The sequence below is a fragment of the Aphelocoma coerulescens genome, assembly GCF_041296385.1.
Source record: "Aphelocoma coerulescens isolate FSJ_1873_10779 chromosome Z unlocalized genomic scaffold, UR_Acoe_1.0 ChrZ_unloc_scaf_1, whole genome shotgun sequence".
Classification (NCBI taxonomy): domain Eukaryota; kingdom Metazoa; phylum Chordata; class Aves; order Passeriformes; family Corvidae; genus Aphelocoma; species Aphelocoma coerulescens.
This window is the reverse complement of record NW_027184086.1, coordinates 1,481,736-1,502,338: the sequence shown is the minus strand read 5'-3', so window position 1 is coordinate 1,502,338 and position 20,603 is coordinate 1,481,736. Positions and strand designations below refer to the sequence as shown.

Here is a 20,603-nt window from a genome sequence, read left to right as displayed (position 1 = left end):
TGGTCACTCCAGTGAGCCAGAAGTAGTCAGGCCTGTTGTCTCTGTGCACGAAAGGACCACTGCTGTAACCCTGCAGTGGAGCAGAGAGGATCAAGGTGGTGTAGAGTGGTCACTGTCAGTACTGGGGCTGTCTCCTCTCTCACAGCTCGTGCCAGAGCTTTGTTCCCCACAGAGCAAGACTCTGCTCTCAGGGGCTGGAACCTCTCCTCTTTAGACTAAGACTGTTTCCCCTTATCATATCACTATCTGGCAGTGTAAAGAGTTACCCTCCATCTTTCTTATGAGCTTCCTTTAAGTGCTTAAGGGATTCAGTGGGATCTTCCTGGAGAAGATCTTCCTTCCTTTCTCCAGGGTGAACAACTCCTCCCTCAGCCTGTTGTCAAAGGAGAGGTGCTCCAGCCCTGTGATCAACTTAGTGGCTTTCCTCTAGATGTGTTCCAACAGCTCCTTCTCTTTTTGGTATTAAGGACCCCAGACCTGGGTGCAGTTCTCAAGGTGGAATCTCACAGGGGCAGAGTAGAGGGAGCAAGTCACCTCCATCGTCCTGCTGCTCATGGTGCTTTGGGCATAGCCCAGGGTGTCGTTGACCCTTTGGGCTGCAAGTGCACAGTGTTGGCTCATGTGCAGCTTTTTGTCTGCCAGCATCCCCAAGTCCTTCTCTGCAGGGCTGCTCTTGATGTGTTCTTCTTTCTCCCAGTCTGTGCTCATGTCTGGCATTGCCCTGACTTGGCAGTCTTGACTGTATCTCTAGATGAAAAAAATAATACTCTGATGGGTTGTTTCTGTAAATAAACATCCTAGTGATTTTTAAAATGGGATTTTTTTTTTTTTTTGTAAAACTCCTTAAAAGTATAGGCCTGTAAAAGGTCAGAAACTAAATGTTCTTGCTGCTGATGGCTCTCATACCTGTATTGTTCAAGAGGATCACTGTTTCTTCAGCTATAAATTCGTTTAGGTTTCTCCACTTTATTTGGGAGCAGTTCATCTAGATGTTGCTCTGATACACCTGAATGTGCTTATTTATTCCTTTTCAGAAATTATTTGTAAATGCTTGTTTTACAATTTCTTTTCCCTAAGAGTTACAAAATCTTAGTTGTCTTGTGTTGTCAACATCCGTATGAAGCAAATTTTTGTGACCTCAGTCACAGGTAATTTTTTTGTTTTGCAATTTAAAATTTAAAAGAGGATATGCAAAATGATTTTGTAAAGTTTTGTATCTCCTAAGTATTTATATCATATAAATAGAGCCAGTTTCATGGTGGAATAGTTTGCAAATTGTTTTGTTTCCCTTCTCTTACATTAGATAACTATATAATAGAGTACTAACAAAGAGTGAAATTCTGAAATGCTGTTAAATATGTTTTTATAGACAGTGTAATGTTATGTGAGTGTTTTAACTTATTTTCCTTGTTCTTTTTTGCCTCTATTAACTGTAGGAAGCTTCATACTCTGTTAGTGTCTTCAATATGGTTTGCTTTAGTCAATATATTTTTTGTAGAATGTTAGCTGTGTATTGGTAGTCATTTTAGCAAAAAAAGGAAATTGCTGAACGATTCTCCTTTTTTCAATCAGGGTATCGTAGCAAGGACTGAAACAAAACTATTTTTTGTTATTTCTGAACATTGCATATAATAGTTTTGTCATTGTATGTGGAAGAATGAAACATGTTTTTTGTTAGTAGCAGTTATACTTTTCTACTGACTCACCATGCAAGACAGAGATAATTATAATGCTGAAGGTACTACAAGTTTAAACTCTTGTCTTTGAGCCCCTTAGAGTTATGCATTTATGCTATTCACTATGTTAATGAGAGATTCATAGTTAACATTTTTTCTCTACTTAAATTATGGAGCTAGATATTAAAAAAAAGCCTGTTATTCCTTGTAAACAGATATTTTGACAAAAATATAGTAGTATCCAAAGTGTTATGCATTATGTCACTTATAAAATTTAACCAGTAACTGGAAGCGACTTGAGCTAACTTTTCGATGTTTAGGTGTTCAGTCAGTGGATGTATGGCCTGTCATTTGTCTTAAGGTACATGAGGTATATTTTTGCTGTTAATATGATCAACAAAGCATGGCAGTAGTCCATGGTAATTAAAATGAAGGAAACAACAGCAACAAAATGGCTCAGACAACTTTTATATGTCTGATGATCAGATTGGAAATAAAAACATCATTGATTTTTGAATATTGCAGTGCTAGCTAAACATGTACTCAGGTAATTATGTACAATTATGATGATTTGCATTTCATGGTAAAGCTTTAAACTTACAGCATCAGTATTGCCTTGGAAATTGTTACAGAAATCTTCAGGGAGTGCTTAAGCCAGGCAATAGATTTAATTAATATAAAATAGTAATTAATTTTGTTTAGCAATCATATAGTGAAATCTCTGTGCCACTTTAATATGTCTTCTCCTTTTTCCTTACATGGTAAAAGCAAATTTTATAAAGGCATAAACCCATTACTTTTAAGAATATGTGTTTGAAATTACATGCTGTTCCCACTATAAAGTGTTTCAAGTAGATTTATTTTGCGTACTGCAGCATTTTCCTGGAACTGGTTGACAAAATTGAGACCTGGTGTGCAAGCTCTGCAACACTTGAGAGACTTGTCAGCAGGTGGAGCTCAGTGCCAGAAGACTAGTTGTGGCTGAATAACCCAAATCTGTTAGCATGAACTCATGAGAGGTACACAGGGTAGAAGCAAGCTGAAGCACCATGGTACAGCCATTGGGATGCTGTAATGCCTTTGTGCCAGTAGAGTGCCAGGCTTAAAACTGTACACAGCAGAAAATGGTTTTATCTGTTGTAGCATAATTACTTGAAAGGAAAAAAAAAAATAGAAGTTCACCTCATATCTAATTGTTTTTTTTGTTTGTTATTCCTTTTTAAAAGGCTTCAGAGATGTTATCCTTAGTGATTGCTTTAAAAGTCAGATAAGCCAGCTATTAGTGAAAGTTGTGGTAATAAAAAAATTAGTTCTCAGTCATTATGGAAAGAAAAAAAACCTAAATGCATGAAACAGAGCTAAAGTGCTACTTGCATTGTTTCTAAATTAGTCTACCTAATGTGAATTTTTTATCTTTCCATCCTTTCTTTGTAGAATCCAAGACTTGGTGCTCTAAATGGTATGATCAACAAACCAATAGTCAGGGTCTTCTTCGGCAGGTTTGGATTTGAAGTGAATGTTTTCAGAACTCTCGCTAAAATAGTAATTGGCAAATTTAATCAATTTGTATATTTTGATGTTTTTACTGTCAGTTGCATAGATATGAAAGAGGCTTTGCAGGAGTTTGCTGTTTGATTAAAGATGTTTCGTTGCATACATTTTAGACGTTGGATCATAAGGTCCTGAAATGTAATCTGCTGAGAGAACTACCACACTCTTTTGGGTTCCTTTTCCCATGCTCTCTCAGAATATGCAGGTTCTTTATTTTGAAATAGATGCAAGGAAGTGATTTCCTTCTGTGACAGGCCATTGCAGCAATAGCAGAAAGCGTTACAGTAGAGATAAATTTGTCATTTTTCTTACTGATACACAAGCATTTATGCTTTCCTATGCTCTGTAATGCATCATCAAACATCTCCCTTATCTGTCCATGAAAGTAATTCTCTACTGATTTGAGGTTCATGACATTTATATAAAACTGAGATTGTATTAGGGCATGGTAGGGGAGCCCTTCACAATTACTTGGTTTATATATTTATAAATCTTGTACACTTCCACTGTGTTATTGCAAGATTTTAACTTTATTGTCAATAGAAACAGGGCCAGAGTTAGTCTGTGCAGCATTTGTACCCTTACCCTTTCTTTTATTCTAGTCTCTGCTGAGGAGACGCTGCCAGTGCAGTCATGCTGTAGAAATTTTGCCTATTTATTCGTAAAAGACTTGGACATAAACAGTTTTATTTGATGGTTGCCTGGACAGCTGAAGTTCAACCAAGTGATCTTTGTTTATGGCCACTTTCCAAGCTTGCTGGCTGGGGCCTGTGTTTCTGGCTTACAGCCAGAATTTGACATGGATCGAAAATGCCCCAAATGTCAAATTCTTTTAGGAAGTGTGGAGGATGAATTCCATTAATCTTTCTCTCATAGTGAATATGTTCTTGCTTCTGTTTCTTCTTTTTGTAAATCCCAACTGCCTGATGGACATACATCAGAGGAAGAATAATACAAAAGAGATACATAGTATCTGTAGTAGACAGATAAAACCAGTCATGCTTTGTCCCACTAAGTGGTCCAGAATTTACAGGATGAGAGGTCAGTTAAGCTGTCAAGCCTCTTGCCAGTGAACATGCCTAGAAACTTCGGAAGTAAAAGACTGGACTAAGTTCACACATTAAGGCTCAGAACTTACATATTCCTTAAGGTTAGCACATTACCTATCAAAAAATGTTGAGAAATAAGCTGGTCTTGGGGAAAAGTGATATTAGAAGTGTGAGCAAAATGTTTGAGGAATTGAGGGATGTGGATCATTCATAGAAACAGAACTCTTAGAATATTTGAAGTGCAGAATTAGTTTACCCTTTCCATATGAAGGAGAGTTATAAGTACTTGAGATAAGTTCACAGACCTCTCTTGAACTGCCCAAAATATTTCAAGAGATTTCATTTCTTCCTTGAGGAGGCAGGCTTCACCGTAGTAGTGTTGCAGAACTGCATACCCACTGGGGATTTGTTGTTTCAGTCAGAATCTTCTCTATGGATTAGGAAAGCTCCACACTGAAGTTTTCTTCTAAACAGAAATCACATACTGGTATTCAGCATATGTTTCTCTGTGTGCTGGGAGGAAAGTAGTAATTCTCTGCCAGAATCATCATCATTGCCTTCTTGAATCTTTTTCATAGTGATGGCACTGAATTAGTGTGATTGCTAACTTCTCATAGCCTCTAGGCAACACACAGGAAGTAATGTGATAGAATTTGGCTGCTTTAAATCACCTCTCTGCTTTTCTCCCTTCCTTTTTAAGTAGCTGATTAAAAATACCATTGGTCTTAAAGGCAAGTATTATGCTTCTAAAACTCCTAAAATATGCTGTAAAATAATTCTTGGAATTAGGATTTATGGTTTTAATCTGGTGTAGTTTTTTGCCAGATTGAAGTGCATGATTTTATTCTTAGCTTCTGGTCTTTTTCTGCCGTGTGGAGAAGTTCTCGCCTGCTACAGACGTGAGAAACCAGAAGGCAATCCAATTTTCAGACCACTGTCTTTAAGTTACAGATCTGTTTATTTGTTCTCCTTTATATTTTTTATTTTTTTTACTGTTGGTGATTTTAACAGTGGGGTAAGTGAAATAGCATGTTTCAGATATTACTTTTTTTTTTTTAATCATCCAGCAGTCAGATAGATGCGAAACTTTTCTGGTCAGTTTGGGATCCAGGTGCCTGAACATCAGCACTAATGCCATTTTTAGATTGGTTAAGGTATCCTGCCTGTGCCATGAAGCTGTGACTGAAGTCTGCCAGTCCCATGTAGTTATCTTGGATAACCCTGGCCATAAAGAGTGCTGGTTATTAATATTCAAACAGGAGAAGCCCCCTTTCCAACAGACACTGAGGCTCTTGTTCAAAATAGTCTTTAATGGTAGGGAAAATTAAAGTTCTGTGTGAGATAGTGGTAGTCACTGTAACCTTTTCAAAAAATTCCAGGATTACTTACCTCAATGTCTTTTTAAGGAGATACAGAAAGAGATCATCAGAAACTTAGTTTTTATTTGGCTGTTGTGTTAGGGTAATGGGAGAAAGGCAGTGGTATTTGTATGAAGATAATAGCAGATATCCATGAGTTTCTGAAACTAATGTCCTCATCCTAGAGAAGAAAGAAAGCTTGGAGTATCACAGCCAAGATGCATGAAAATTTGTCCTTCTTGGAAAAGGATTGAAAGTCTTTACTTTTAAGGCACTGTAGGATTTTGTGAATCAAAAGCAGATTTGTTTTCTGGAAGTTACTGCAAAGTCTTTCTGCAAGCAAAATGATTTTTTTAATCTGATTTTTTTGTCCAGTTCCTGCAAAAAGCAAGAGTTGGTGGTGTCTAGAAGCTAGAGTATAGATTAGTAAAATTAGAAAAAAAGAAAAAAGAAACCAAATTAAGGATAGAGTGGCAAAGCCAGACTCTGGCAGCTCCAGAGGCAGCAGAGCATTTAGTCAGGTTCAGAGTGCACTTAGGAGTCCTGTCAGGAGCAAAATGAAAAGCAGTCTGAGGCAGTGCTGAGGACAAGGCTATCATGTGGGTCCAAAGTCTGTCCAGGACACAGGACCAAACGTAGGATTGGAGAAGCCTACGACATAGTCATGTAGGACTCATCCGGGGGAAAGGCTGGAGACAGAGCAGTTGCCAGTATAATTTAATGAGACAGTATCTCTGTGAGATTGTGGCTCTGACTTTATCAACGCATGTTGCCACTGTCATAAATTGGGTGCTAAATCAAAGCATAAATAGTATGATAAGTAAAATACAGTATAGAAGTGATACAGCCTGAGCTATATCTGCAAATTTTTGTTTTCTGGTGTGCCTTAGAATTACTTGTTTTATTTCCAGATCTTGGCTCTGAATACTAAGATGAAATAAAATCACTTAATGTTTGGCTTTATATGTAATACAAACTTCTGTCATTCCCCTTTAAATTAAGTTTACCTAGTTTTACCAAAACTTTGTAACAATGAGGACTCTCACAATATCTAACTGAAAATATCTCACTCTGGAAACCTGTGGCATTTACTCAGCAACTGCTTTAAGAATAAAAACAAAGAACTGTTGGTAGGAGAGAGAAAAATGAAAACACAAATATGTTGGTTTGGGGGTGGGGGGGCTAAAATGAGATGCTTGACAGTCTTGACAGTTTCTATATCATGTTAACCTGAAATTTTTGTCTTCTGTGCTAGCTGCTCTCTAGAGCAGTTGAACTTGGTGATTGTTTATACTGAACTCAGTGTAATATAGTGAATGTTGCAGTACAGAAGGAGCTGATGTGACTGAGCAGGCCGTAGGTGATTTTACTGAGAGAGGATGCAGATTTTTGTATGATTTTTAAGTGAGGGGAGATGTATTTGGAGAATTCTAAAACAAAAAGTTTAAAATTAACTTCTGAGTTAGAAACACCCAACCAAAAAAAAGAAGTAACTTCTGGTTTATAAAACCAGAAAAGTTAAAGAGGTAACTTCTGGGTTTAAAAGAAACAAAACCTTTTAGGTAAACCTGTATTTTGTTAGTCTGAAAGAGAAACCTACATCCTCAAGGAAAATAATAGTTTAAGTGCAGCTGAGATAAATTCCATTTTCTTATGTTAATGTGTTGGCTGTTATAGCATGAAGGGGAGATGTTGTTTTCTCTATAGGGGGTGGGGGGAAAAGACAAACCTGCAAGTGGGAACTGTGAACATTTCCTACCTAATAGGATCCTGTTACAGTGTAGTTGTGCTCACTTAGTGATTGTTGATTCAAATTCCAGGCCACAGTAATGTGTGACAACTACGTAAGTACCGTTAATGGAGGAATGATTGGTCTTAGAGTAATTTTTGTATGGGCCAGTGAAGTAGCTTTTTTGACAAAAATACAGCTGTTCTCTTCTCAGGGTGTTTTGTAGTAGTATCCAAAGCTGTGGCTGTGTATTGGAAGGTTTTGGTCTGCCTCAGGTGCTGCTGCTTTTGAGTACTTCATCTGTTCGCTCCGTAGGAATTTTTATATATAACATGTAAATTAACACTGGTTATGTGGATAGTTGTATGTGCAATTTCATCTTGGAATTAAGTGTCTCAGGAACTGTGTGATAATGAAATATGTACCTTTATAATATATAATAAAAAATAGTGAGGAAAATAAGATTTTCAGCCAACATGACTGAAGTATTTCATCAGTTATTTTCTTCAACATATCTTTTAAGAAGTTGATGCATTGAATCATGTATAACTATACCCATAAAATAGAAATTATTGGGGATTTTTGGGGGGGTGGGTGCGAAAAGAGTTTCTTCTGTAACAGAGGAGACTGGTCTTTGTTTTAACAAGCAGCTTGAGCATGCTAAATAAGTACAACTTGCAAACTTTGAGGGAGCACTGCTTGCTTGGTCAGACCCTTTTTAAGAAGTAATGACTGAAATAAGAAAGAAAATCTGTTGACTGAACTAATAAAGTCTTTTTGCATTTCTGTGGAAGTGCTGCCGTATTTATTTTGGCTCATCATGCTAGATAAAATTTAAAAACCTCAGCTTGGATAGGATTGAAATCTTTTACTTGGTACCATTACTGAGACTTGCACACTGAGTCTGTCCTCCCTGATGTCTGTATTTTCAAAATAGTCTTGTTTTGTGTCTATGATTTGTAGCTGTGATCTATGCATGAGTTCAGTGGACCATAGGCTTTATTCAGAGTAGTATTTGAACACTGCCGATTTTGAAGGTTTGCATTTTTGTTGTTCTGTTGTTTAAATTGGCAGATATTTGTTGTTTTGGCACCCTGCAGAGATTACTCCTTAAGCCCACCTCAGTTATGGTGCTCAGGTTGTGCTCAAGCTGTCACAAAGTTGGTCTTTCATTTTATCTATTAACATGCAGGCTGATTCTGTGCATAAACAAGTATCTGTGAAAACCAAAAGCAAACATCATATTCTGACTACCCTGCCAAACAGCTGTCAGACAGAAATACCTGATCAAATCTAGGCATACTGCAAACTATTTCCAGTTATGAACGGTTCAGTTTTATTGTTTAACACACCCAATATAAATGTGGATCTGCCTAAGACCCTGTCCTGTCCTATCTGACTTAAGCTCTTCAGGGTTAACTCCATACAACTTTTGTTTTATTGTGATATAACAGATGCATCCTCTCACAATATGATTTTCCAAACAGGTTACAATCACCAGTCCATATTTAATAACACTGTTTATTGGGAGAAGGAAAAGGCTTCACATCCTGCCTGATCACATAACATGTAATGCTATTTCTTGTTGCTTGACTTAGCGTTTACCAGGTGGCTTCATTAGAGCCAGGAGGAGAGTCAACTCCAGTCAGTGAGTCAATTCGAGCCAGTTAATGAATTATAAGAGGAATCTTGATTAGTACATGCCAGTGTGTAGAGGGCAGAACTGAAGAAATGCTACCTCGTACCAGACAGAACAGTGTGATGACAAACAAAGACAGTGCCCCTCTGGTACAATGACATGGTGGTTGGCTGGGGAGACTGGATTCTTCTCAGGCCTCTAAGAACTTCCTTTGAAGTTAGGGGGAAAATTGGGAGTTTCCCCACCCTGTCACCCTAGCAAATAGTGTTTTCTGTGGGTTGGCATGGACCTCTGCTGAAGTTGGGTTGCAGTTGCCTGCAGCCTGGGATCCCACTGCTGTCGGTTATTTACTTCTTGGTGTCTTGGGAACCGTCGGAGGATTTATGGTTAGTTGTGGATTTCAAGGTCATGCAATATAGTGATGTTTTTTTCTCTGTTCTTCACATGTTGCCGTTGTCCACTGCTTCCCCAACAGCTGTTCAGGGTATAGCTGGCTTCAATACATCTAATCCCTTCCAGGAACCAGACTTTCTTGGACTTAAATGCCTAAGATCTGGACTCCACCACTAGCTTTGTAAGGCACTTATCTTGAGCAGGCATTACTGAGTGTAAATGTGGCTGAAAACCAACGAAATCCAACAGTGTTTGAATATATTTAATGAGATCTGGAAAGACTGTCATTCCTCCTGTTAGTGAGTAGTGCCTTCTAATTAAAGTAATTGACCTGTGTACTAAGTGTAGTCACTAAAAAATGCCATAGTCAGTTAATGCTCTGTTTATAAATACTGCATTTAGATATATTTTGGGCTGACTAACCCCCAGTTGGCACACTTGAAAGCAGCGTTAGCTGCTTCATTGGCTGATGCAGAGAGTACTTGCTCCCATAACTGCAGTGTTCCCTTTATGCAGTTGGTACGGCATCCAGTTAGTTGCTTCAGTTGTCTTCCCATGTCTTCTTTGGATACAAAATGCTGAACCTCTAAAGAGATGCAGTTCTCTGTAGAAAACCCTGTTTTGGACGGAACCTTTGCTTGAGTTGAGGTCAGGCAAATTTTTTTTTTTTTTTCAGTATCTCTAGGAATAAACCCCCCAAACTGTCCTTCTCACTGACCTGTTACCTTAGTTCTGTATTCACTGTACTATCCTCAAGCATTGTTTAACTAACCTCCGTGGCAGAAATAAATCACCTGCTTGTAGTTCATAGCTGTAATTTTCCTCTTATCTGACTTATAATCCCCTACCTACAAACTGCTGTACAGATTTGCTTTATGAGATCATATTTTGTCAAGACGCTGATGCCATTGTACTCAGTGGGACCAGAGGAGCTTTGCCTGTGCAGATCTGGAATAAAAGATTGAGAACAGTTTTTGTTTTGTTCTCTGCTGAAATGTGTCTTGGCTTCCTGTCTGGGGGTTTTAGAGTTTTAAAATAACCAACACAGGTTTTTATAGTAATGAGAAAAGGAGAATGGTTTGTGCTATTCAGTCTGCAGGGTCTGTAAGTATATATGGATTTCTGGCAAGCCTATTATTGTTATTTTAAATTTGTGGCTAGTAAAGACAATTTCCCGTTCCAGATGGCATTCTTTGGCATGCACGCTGCTCTTTGAGAATACACCAACATGCTTGTGGTAGCTGTGGGTGATCTTCATCACTTCCTTATTTCAGCTACTGACTGTTGCAGAGAACATTAGTAATTAAGGTATTTTGGACATTTTTTTGCAAGACTTTATGTTTACCAGGCTGAATCCTGGTGTAAAAATGTCCTGGATGTTGTGTTTGTATTTGCTTAGTCTGCTGAATTCATTGTGTCAAGTACTATATGCATAGCTTAGTTCTTCAGGCACTTGCACTGGAAAAGTTTTCATGCCTCATGTGAAATGTAGCCTAGGGGTTCTTCACCTGTGCCTTTTTGTTATCAGCCCATATAGTGATGACTGTCGTTCTTTTTGTTAGGCCAGTGGTTGTACGAAGATCTGTTAGTCCTTAAGTAATATTTACCAGTTTGAAAAGTTTGATGTAAGCTTTTTTAAAACGGAAGCTAATACTGTACTCCTAAAACTTCACCATTACACTGAGGAAGTGCCATTACAGAATACTGTAATTTGTTAACAAGTGCCAAAACCACTCTCTACCTTTATACTTTTTTTTACAAATAAATGAGTGTATGAAAACTTCGGGACATAGAATTTTCTACAGTGGTGCCCATTTTCAGTGGAGGAAAACTGATGTTTTCAGTTGCTGTTTTGTCACAATCTAGTTAAGTAGAGATGCAGTTTTCCAAATAGGAGTAATGCTGCATAACACGTCCATGTAGAAAAAATCCATTTCTTCCATTACCTTAGCAACAATTTTCATTCTAGCTCAGGTTTTGGTTGGCTTTTTTGTTGTTGTTGGTTTTGGTTTTTTGTTTGCTTTTTTTTAAACTTGAAAGGGGGATGGCAAGACTAGCCTGTGTGTGCATAGTTGTATATAACCAGTTCTAAAACATATTTCACATTGAAGACTTTACCACTTCAGATGGCAGCTATATTGTTGATCTTGGTTAAAACTCTGGGGCAGCATCTCCAGCATTACTGCATTTCTCTGTTTTTCTGAGAATTTGGGTCATAAAAACCTCAAACTATTTCAACTGGATATATGCAGTATTAAGGTAAAGAATAAAATTAGCCTATTTGATTCAAAAATTATCCTAAGAATTTTTAAATTGAAATGGTTTGTGGATGCATGTTTATTCACTGCTTTTTGACTTGTGATCCTTGGTTTTCTTGAAGCAGCGGCAGCACAACCTGAATGTTGTCCTGGCAGATGGTGATCTTCACCAGCAGCCAGTTCATCATGCCATTGGTTTTTTTTCATGCTATTGGTTTTTTGTGTAATGAGCTGCCAGAGCATGTAAGATGTTGGCTTTCTAGCTTCTGTGCACATTAGGTGCTGCAGTACAAGCACTCAGTGCAGTCTGTTTTATGTTCTCCCATTGCATCTTCATGAGCTTACACAGAATTATAGCAAGAGAGAAGTTGTGGGTATGTTTGGAGATCTGTTACTGTGATTTGGCAATGGCAAGCAAGGAAGAGAAGGACCATGCCATGAAAAAGTAGTTCCCTTTTATAGATAGCAATTGCTGTACAGACTGAAATTTGATAATATTTTATTAAGTGAAACAAGTAAAATGATAGCTTGAGAATTCATAATTTTTTGTACATTTAGTTAATAACGGCATTGCTGATTAATAACAGTTCATATCTGAAAATGTACACCAGACTCAGCTTTTTGAAGGATAGAGGTCTTAATTTTCCCTGTTACATATTTCCACAGTTAATAATAATAATAAGGTAATAGCATTTAAACTTAATTTTTGAAAAGTATTTTTTTTTCTAAATTTGTCTGTAAGCTTTCCATAGTCTTAATTGGTTTGTTAAATTGCCTTTATTGAAATCAGATGTCGTTTACTTGGCATTGTTATGTGATCAATGAATGGAGGTGTCTTAGGATTTAGTGGTGTAGAGATACATTAAGCAGAGAAGGAATACTTAATTTCAGGGACCTATCTGGACTGCAAAAGCCTTTGTCTGGCTACTTCTTCCTTCCACAAAAACAGTTTTTATACAAGATCTCAGTGCCTCAGCTTAGGTGTAGAGGTACATGTAGTCATCTTTTTCTCTAGAGAACTGCTGACATTCTTGATGATAATTTGGTGAAATCAAAGTATCATCTTAAAAATAAAAAGCTGTTGGGTGTATAAGAGTAAAAATGTACAATAATGTTTCTGGAAACATTATTGCTAACCCCCATTAAGAGGTGCTCAACTTCTGTTAAGACCTTTAATACATGTTTGTGTGTTCCAAAATTTTGCTAATTATTTAAAAGATGAAGTTGACATTTCCCTGACATATCATATGTAGCTTGAAAAATTAGTCTTCTGAAAGTCTTAATTAAGAGAGAAAACAGAGCAGACAACTTAACCATACATTCTGTTATGATAGATAGGGATTAAAAAAAAAAAGCAAAGGGTCAATCATACTGTAGTTTTCATAATTCTTTTTTAAAAATTAATCTATTTACACAGAGTGTTTGCTGACATCTGAACCTTTCCTAAGTAAAATCTGGGAAAGATTTTTCAGGTTTTTGTCTCCAAGTATTTCACCAATCTCTTGCTTACTACTTTTTCTTACTGCTGTTTTCCTGGAAAAAAAAATTACTTTCTAGCCTCTGTTATAACTTCAAGATCTGGTGTATAAGGAATGAACTGCGTAAAAGTAATCATAAGAGGAAAAAAAAACTTCATTTTGAAAGAAAAACAAATGTTTTTTGATAATAAGTTGAGTAAATTCCTGAACTTGTTACAAATGGCACATATTCTAACAACCTTTTAAAAACTTCTAATACTAGCATCATATTGTGTTACTCCTGCAGACCAGCCTGTAGTAACAGGCTGCCTGATTTCACATATACCAATAATGACTTCAGAGTTACCACTCAAAATAAAATCTAAATGTTCCTGAAGATACCAGGTCACTAGAAGTGATCGAGACAACAAAACATGCTAGAAATTTTCAGGAAAAGAAGAAAGAAGAGAGCAGAAACCGTTACATCACTCTGTAAATGGATGTGCACCTGCTTCCCAAATGCCTTAGAACTACAGAATGATTTAAATTGGAAAACATCTCGGGGGGTGCATCTGGTCCCACTTCTTGCTCAGAGCAGGGCCATCTCTCATGTTATATCAGGCTGCAAAATGCTTTATACATGTCGAGGTTCTAACAACTCCAGTAATGGAAGTCCCTCTGGGAAACCTCCTTCAATATTTGATCACTGTCATCGTTGTGAGGTTTTTGGTTTTTTACAGTATCTAACTGGAGTTTTTCTTAATGCAAATTGTCCTTTCGCTTTGTACCACAGAAGAGTTTGGCTTCATGTAACCCATTATGTTTTCGGCTCCCTTAATTAGGAAACTGATCTAGGAGATTTCAGAAAGACAAAATAATGCTCTGCTATGTGGAGGAGCTTCTGTAGAATTAGTGAGTAACTAGATGGGCTTTACCAACTTGAGAAATGCAGTGGAGTGTAATACAGATGCATTCTGTATTGGGTGTGAGGATACATGGGAGAAGTGAATAAGGAATAATGTCTGTTCTCTCTCTTTGCAGAAGCAAGATGTATGGGCCATTAAATAACCACAGTAGGCAAATTATTCAAAGCAAGCCCACAAACATGTTCTTGAAAAACGTGTAATTAAGTTGTGCAACTGGTTGCTACAGCAGTGGGTTGTAATAGGTTACATAGATTCAGAAAACAGCTGAAAATTATGGAAGGAAAATCCTTCCATGACTGTTGCATGTAGAAACATCACATCTTAACTAGTAAAGCTGACCTTATACTACAGATCTTCAGAGGACAAAGACATGCTTTGAAGAATTGTCATTCTTTTTTTCTTACTCCACTGGCATAGTCTGGGATACGACTTTGGTCTGAGAAAATATAACTGTTATTAAATTTCACACTAGTAAGTCTTGTTTTTCAGGCTAACCCCTACAATTCAGAATGGGGAACATTAATTTGCATCCAGTGCAGTGTTTTACAATATGTGTACATCAATTATGCATCATTTCTGCTGCTTTGGAAGGTGTTACTTGTGTTTAAAACAGAAAATGGTGCCTTATCATAAAATGATTTTTGAGTAGCTAAGATAATTCGTTTCACTGTGTATTTGAGATATTTTTAATTAGCTTTGAGTGTTTAAATTTTTAATAACTATATTATGTCTACATGGCTCTGCACAGTTCTAGATATCTACAATAGTAAACTAAGAAAATGCATATTATAATTCCTGGAAAGGGGCTCCAAAAAGATGATCTGCTCAAGTGAAGTAATAAACTTGTATTCAGGCAGCAATTGGTTTTGTATGCCATGTTAATATTTTAAAATACTCGGGGATTTTTGGTAAAGATAGCATGATTCTTAATCTGGTTTTCTACATGTGGTCTGAGATATCTGGTTCTATCATGGATGGGACAGAAAAAAAAAGAGAGAACAACCTTTTGAGGAAAGAGATTAGTGTTATTTCTGAAATAAAATCATACACTTTAGGGATGTTGGCCATGTTCTGCTGTATGCTCACATTTTAATATGTCAGCATTTACATCTCTTTCAGTAAGTGCTAACAGCTATAAAACAGACGCATGAAGATTTTGTGGTTAGTATATCCACTCATCAATAGGCAGGCCATAGTTAATGGCACAGTCTAAGTTTGACATGCTTTTGGGGCTGCTCCTAAGTAACTTAATCTCCTCTACTGAAGTGACTAATGCATAGGATCATTTTCAGAAAATTATTTTCTCTATTTTGAAGAGTTCCTGCTTGTAAATCACAAAAATTCATTCTCACACCATACTTCTGTAGACTTCTAAAAAACCAAAAATATTCCTTGTTCTGCCTATTGTCTAAATTTGAAGCCTTAAGATGAATGTTGTCAGGCACCTTTTTCATCAAGGAAATTGTATATTCAAACAAGAAAGGAAGCTAGCATTCACTTTACGAAAACAATGTTAATTGCTCTGGCAGATACTGTCTGTATGCCTGTTTTATCTGTATCTTTATTGAACATACCATTTGCACTAGCTGCTGGAATTTCCCTGTCTGGTTTTATCATACAGCCCTTGTACTGTACCGAAACAGTTTTCATCAAAATCTCTGAGGACCAGTTCCCTAGCCAAATCACAGAAACAGTGCTATCACTCTCTTCTTTTAGATATCACTGATTATGTTCTTCTAATTGAAATCTCCTTTTCTTCTGAGAGCATTTTCTCTTTGAATTGGAGAGTCGTCATCACATTCCATTTAAATTTCCTTTGAAGGTTCTGTGGTTTAATTTGCAAGCCCACATTCAACTTCTGTATCCATGTGGACAGTTCACATCTGACTCACAAGGCATTTTTTTTTCTTTGAATGGAATAGTATTAGAGTATGAGCTTATTTGTATCACTGTACATACATGGCTGACCAGTGTTTTAGGAATATTCAGTATATTCTGCCTTGCCCTTTGTCTCTTACTGATAATCTCCCACCTTTGATTGGTAGTGTTACTATTTGCCTGTCCCTCAGAAGCATTAATTCTATTTTACCTTTATCTTAGATCTCTCTCCAGCCTCTTAACTTCTTTGCTTTTCTAAAAAGAGTATAGACTATTTTTCTTTTATAATAACAGCTAAAATATAGCCCAAATCCTGGATTTATACAGCTAAAAAGCTCTTCTGGGCTTTTCCATCACGCAGTTCAATTTAAGCAAAATCTTTTTTTCCTGTTGCTTTGTCTTGCTTATGTTCATTGGAAATACTGTTGTGACTATGACTCATCTGGTCTGTCTCTTTGATTGTGTCACACTGCTGGGTATATTGTTTTGTTTCTCAGGCACTCCTAAGATTTGCAGTGATTTTGTTCCGTGACAGAACTGTGTGCTTGGCAAATGGGAGATTGTTGTCCACGAGACAGTGTCAGTTGCAGTGCATGACCATAGAAGATAAATTGTAGTGCAAAATCCGCTGGAACACACAGAACCTCACACTGCTCGAGATCCCCCAAAGAGAACATAGGAAACACAGAAGCCCAAGTTCTGGTCATATATAAAGATGCAATTGAAGAAATCCTCAAGTAAAATATCAAGTGCTTCACTTGTGTTTTTCAACTGACTTGAATCCTGCCCTTCTTTTTTGGTTCTTGGGCTTTATTTCTCCTTTCTGTCTCTTGTAAGAAGACAAGAATGGAAAGTGAAATTAAGAGTGTCAGAATGGTTGTCTTGTGTTGTGACATCCCTTGAAAAAAGCTGAAGTAATTGTTTCCCCTCTTAAGAAGGAAAGAAAACTGAACAGCCTGTATCCTTCTGTTCCAGCACTCCACAGGAGCTGCCCCACCATGCTTCAGTGATACCAGTAGGGTTATAGCCATGCAAGTGTGACCACATCTCTAGTTCTTCCTGTTTACTCCCCAGCTGCGTGCATCAGCATAGGGATGTTTCAGTGGGCTCCCTGGAAAGCTGGCTTTGTGTCTAGCTGAAATTCCCTGGTGTTCTTTCAGGTGTTTTCCTGCTGACCTGCCTTTCTAATTTAGGTTCTGCTCATTTCACTGGTGTGGGTGGGATGGCATCTCATCCCTCACCTTATCATTGTTAAATATGATGATATCCCCCTCCTCAGGTATATCTAGTTTGACATAGTTAATTTCAGTTCATTGTGGGGAGTCATTAGAAACACAGCTATTCCTAAAAAGGGAAATACCAGTCAATGCATTTTTCATAATTCTTTGTATTGTGTTCTCATGACACAGGTGTGTTTAAACATGCTTGAATAGATTAAAATGTTCTCTAATGACAGCTTGTATTTTCATACATACCGAGCTTCTTAATGGTAGAGTTCAATTTTTTCTGTAGTAATTCAGTTATTGCATAAAATATTACGGCCCACAGATAAGTTTGCTTTCTAGTGAAATTGGTGTTGTATAAAATAAAGAAGTGAGAAATCATGTTACCATTTTCTTGATATCTCTGCAAGTAATTAATTTAAACTGAAATGAATCAGCTAATATGCTTTAGTAGCTGCCTTGTGTATGCTAGCAAGTATATTACTCCATAATCTCTGCAGCATCCCTGAAGTAGAATTCCTCATTCCTTTCCAGTGTCTAGCTCAGGTTTGTTTGTCTGATAGTCGTGTGTCTTACAACTGTGAAACTTTTGTCATGACTCCATATTTGGCATGTTTGTTCTGTTTGGTGATGTGATGTCTGTTGGAATGAGCATTGTGTGTAATTATAATGAACTTTGTGAGCACATAGTGTCTCTGCTAGGTTTCTTCAGAAATTTTACCTAATAGCTTGAGGTAATCCTTTCATCTACTAAATCCTTTGTTGGATTGAGAGGGGCTTGACTGAGAGGTTCAAAATTTGATGTGACTAGGGAGAGATCACTGAAAGATAGCTCTGATATGTACTTGCTTTTATTTTGTAAATCAGACTTAAAATAACATTCTGATTTAACTAGTAAGATTGTATGCGCACATGTACATAAATATATACATATAAAAAAAAGTAGGACATTCTAGGTTTCAGTTTTACACTAGTTTAGAAAAAACAATATACTGAATGTGCATTTTAAAACCCCATTATAATGATTTCTATATTATTCTGAGTTTAAAACAGGTTTCCTGCAAGATCTAATGGATCTTTTTAAGGTACCCTGCAGCTGGGTAATGGCAGAAAAGATATCAGTAGAAGGCCACTGTTGCAGCTCTTTAGTTTTGTCTAGGTTACCCTAAAAATACTTGAATGTAATAAATAAACTCAGTACAGGCTACAGTTGTGTTTTGTCATATGTTTGGTTATGCCTGCTATGCAGACAAATTCTGAATCTTCATTGCTGTAAGATACAGAATAGTTTCAGTATCTCAGGGGAAAGAGCTATGGAAATGCTAAATGGTGTTTATAAATGTATTGCAGTTGGAACAGGACATGTGCTACATTTTGAACAAAGCCAAAGTTTATCCTTTAAATCCACATTTCAGTATTCACTCTATTTAATACGACTGTTTGCCTCTGTATGTCATTCAGTGGTGCTTATCAAAGTTGGCACAGTCCTTGATACTGTTATTTTGAGTCAAAAAAGTTCCCTCTTGTTAATAATTTTTTTTCAGGAGAAACTGGTGAGTGTAGAACCTTATTTGTAGTTGGGTGTTGTCACTAGATCAGCTGGCTGTTAGTGTCCACTAGAAAGAAAACTCTTGAGTTTTGGTTGTGGGAAGTGAAGTAGAATTTGTGCAACTTTTGGTAACTTATTTTCTCCGATTATATAAGAAGTATACATTTAATTGGTATCTCATGGCTCACTTCTGAAGAAATGTGTGGAATGGATCATTCCACAGCCAGCATGCAAGCAAGTACAGACTTCATGTCTTAGTTGTTAATGTGGTTTTTTTGTTTGGGTTTGTTTGGTTTTTTTGTTGTTGGTTTTTTGTGGTTTTTTTTTTTTTTTTTTTGTGAAGGCAGTTTAATTCAGCTGCATTATAAGAATAAAAATCAGGATTCAGCACACAGTTGTTTTATTAAAATAAAATTATTTGGTAAATGACAATACTTAAGTCTGATAAAAGGTATAAAAATGTTATTGATGGGTAAGTGGGCACATAGTTAATGAGTATTTCTGTGATGGATACACTCCCCATCAGTGTTTCCACAATTTGACTGGTTTTTGCACTCTTGTATTTAATAGCATATAAATTAGGGCAAATTGCAGACTTTTGCTACCAAATAAATAGCACTATTTTGCTAAGATAATGTTTAACCTGTATCTTGTAAAATAAACTGTATTTGGAAATAATTTTCAAACACTGCTAAATTTGATGTACACATTTGTATGTGTATACAAAATGTATACATTTTGTTGCTTGTTTGGAAGTCCTGGAATAAACTGAAACTGCATTTATTACATTATGAGATTTTTGGTTTCTTCTGTCAAAGGTGTACATTAGAAACTTGGAAGCAATTTTTCTTTGTAACACTGGCAAACAGTTACTGTCTGTCTCAATTACCAGTTCTTTACAGTTTAGTTAACCTAAAGCTAATTAGCATGAGGTTGTTAATGTGTCTCTGCTTCAAGTTTATTTACTTTGTGGGTACTCATAGAAATATCTTTGCTGTTTCTGAAGCTGATTTACAACCAATGAACTCATTTTGTCCATGTTAAAAGTACTTTTTTTTTTTAAGATTGTTATTAATTTTGAGAGCTGATAGTAAGAGATGAAGAAAAATACAGTCTTTGGACTAAGTCAGCTTATGAGACCTTGGAATTTACATTGGCTTATGCTGAACTAGAGATGCATAAAGGCTGTTTCAGTGTTCCAGTCAGAGCCCTATTCATGCAGAATTTTAAATCCAGACAATGGCTACACTTATGGTTTACAGTAATGCCAGAACAGAAATGGCTCCTATTTCTTGCACCAATGGGTGCTAATATTTAGAGGTAGTCTGTTGTTATAGAAGAACCTGTTAATAAAAGGAAAAAACCCAAAGCATGTATTGAGTAAGGATAATGCACATACGTAGAGCTTTTAACTATGTGGGGTTTTTTTATGATATATTTTCGAATCATTGTCCCTTTAAAATGATAGGTATTTTAGGAGAACTGAGAGTTACGTCTCATGTTTTTAGGATATAAAATATCCTTAAAATAATTGCACAAAATATTTCAGGAAATACAGAATTTTTAAGTGGTTAAATTGATCTGAGCTTAGTCCTGCTGATGTTGACATTTCCTGGCTTGTATGAATAGAAGCTCAGCCCCTATCTTTTGTTTAAGTAAAATTCAGGAATTATATTGCACATTCTCCAATAAATCCTCCAGATTTGCTTGTTTTCACTGAAGATTCTGCCCTTTCTCCTAGGACAAGAAGGATAAAGTCTCAAGATTTGACACTATACGTCATTCCATAGCTGGAATTATAAGGTCTCCAAAATCCATGTTGGGCTCATCATCAGTAAGTAGTACCAATACTGTAGTGTTGTGATATATTCTGTTATTTTTACATCTTAAATAAGATTTTTTTCCTTGAAACATCAT

General features: G+C 36.7%; 1 protein-coding gene across 6 annotated transcripts in view; it reads left to right on the top strand.

Annotated features, from left to right (window-relative positions):
- FER (FER tyrosine kinase) overlaps nucleotides 1-20,603 on the top strand; it is a 156,441-nt gene that overhangs the window by 60,266 nt on the left and 75,572 nt on the right. For all 6 annotated transcript variants that reach the window (XM_069002588.1, XM_069002589.1, XM_069002593.1 and 3 more), the window contains one exon: nucleotides 20,428-20,520. In XM_069002588.1, the coding sequence (XP_068858689.1) occupies nucleotides 20,428-20,520 (93 nt within the window). The remainder of the gene's footprint in view (nucleotides 1-20,427; nucleotides 20,521-20,603) is intronic.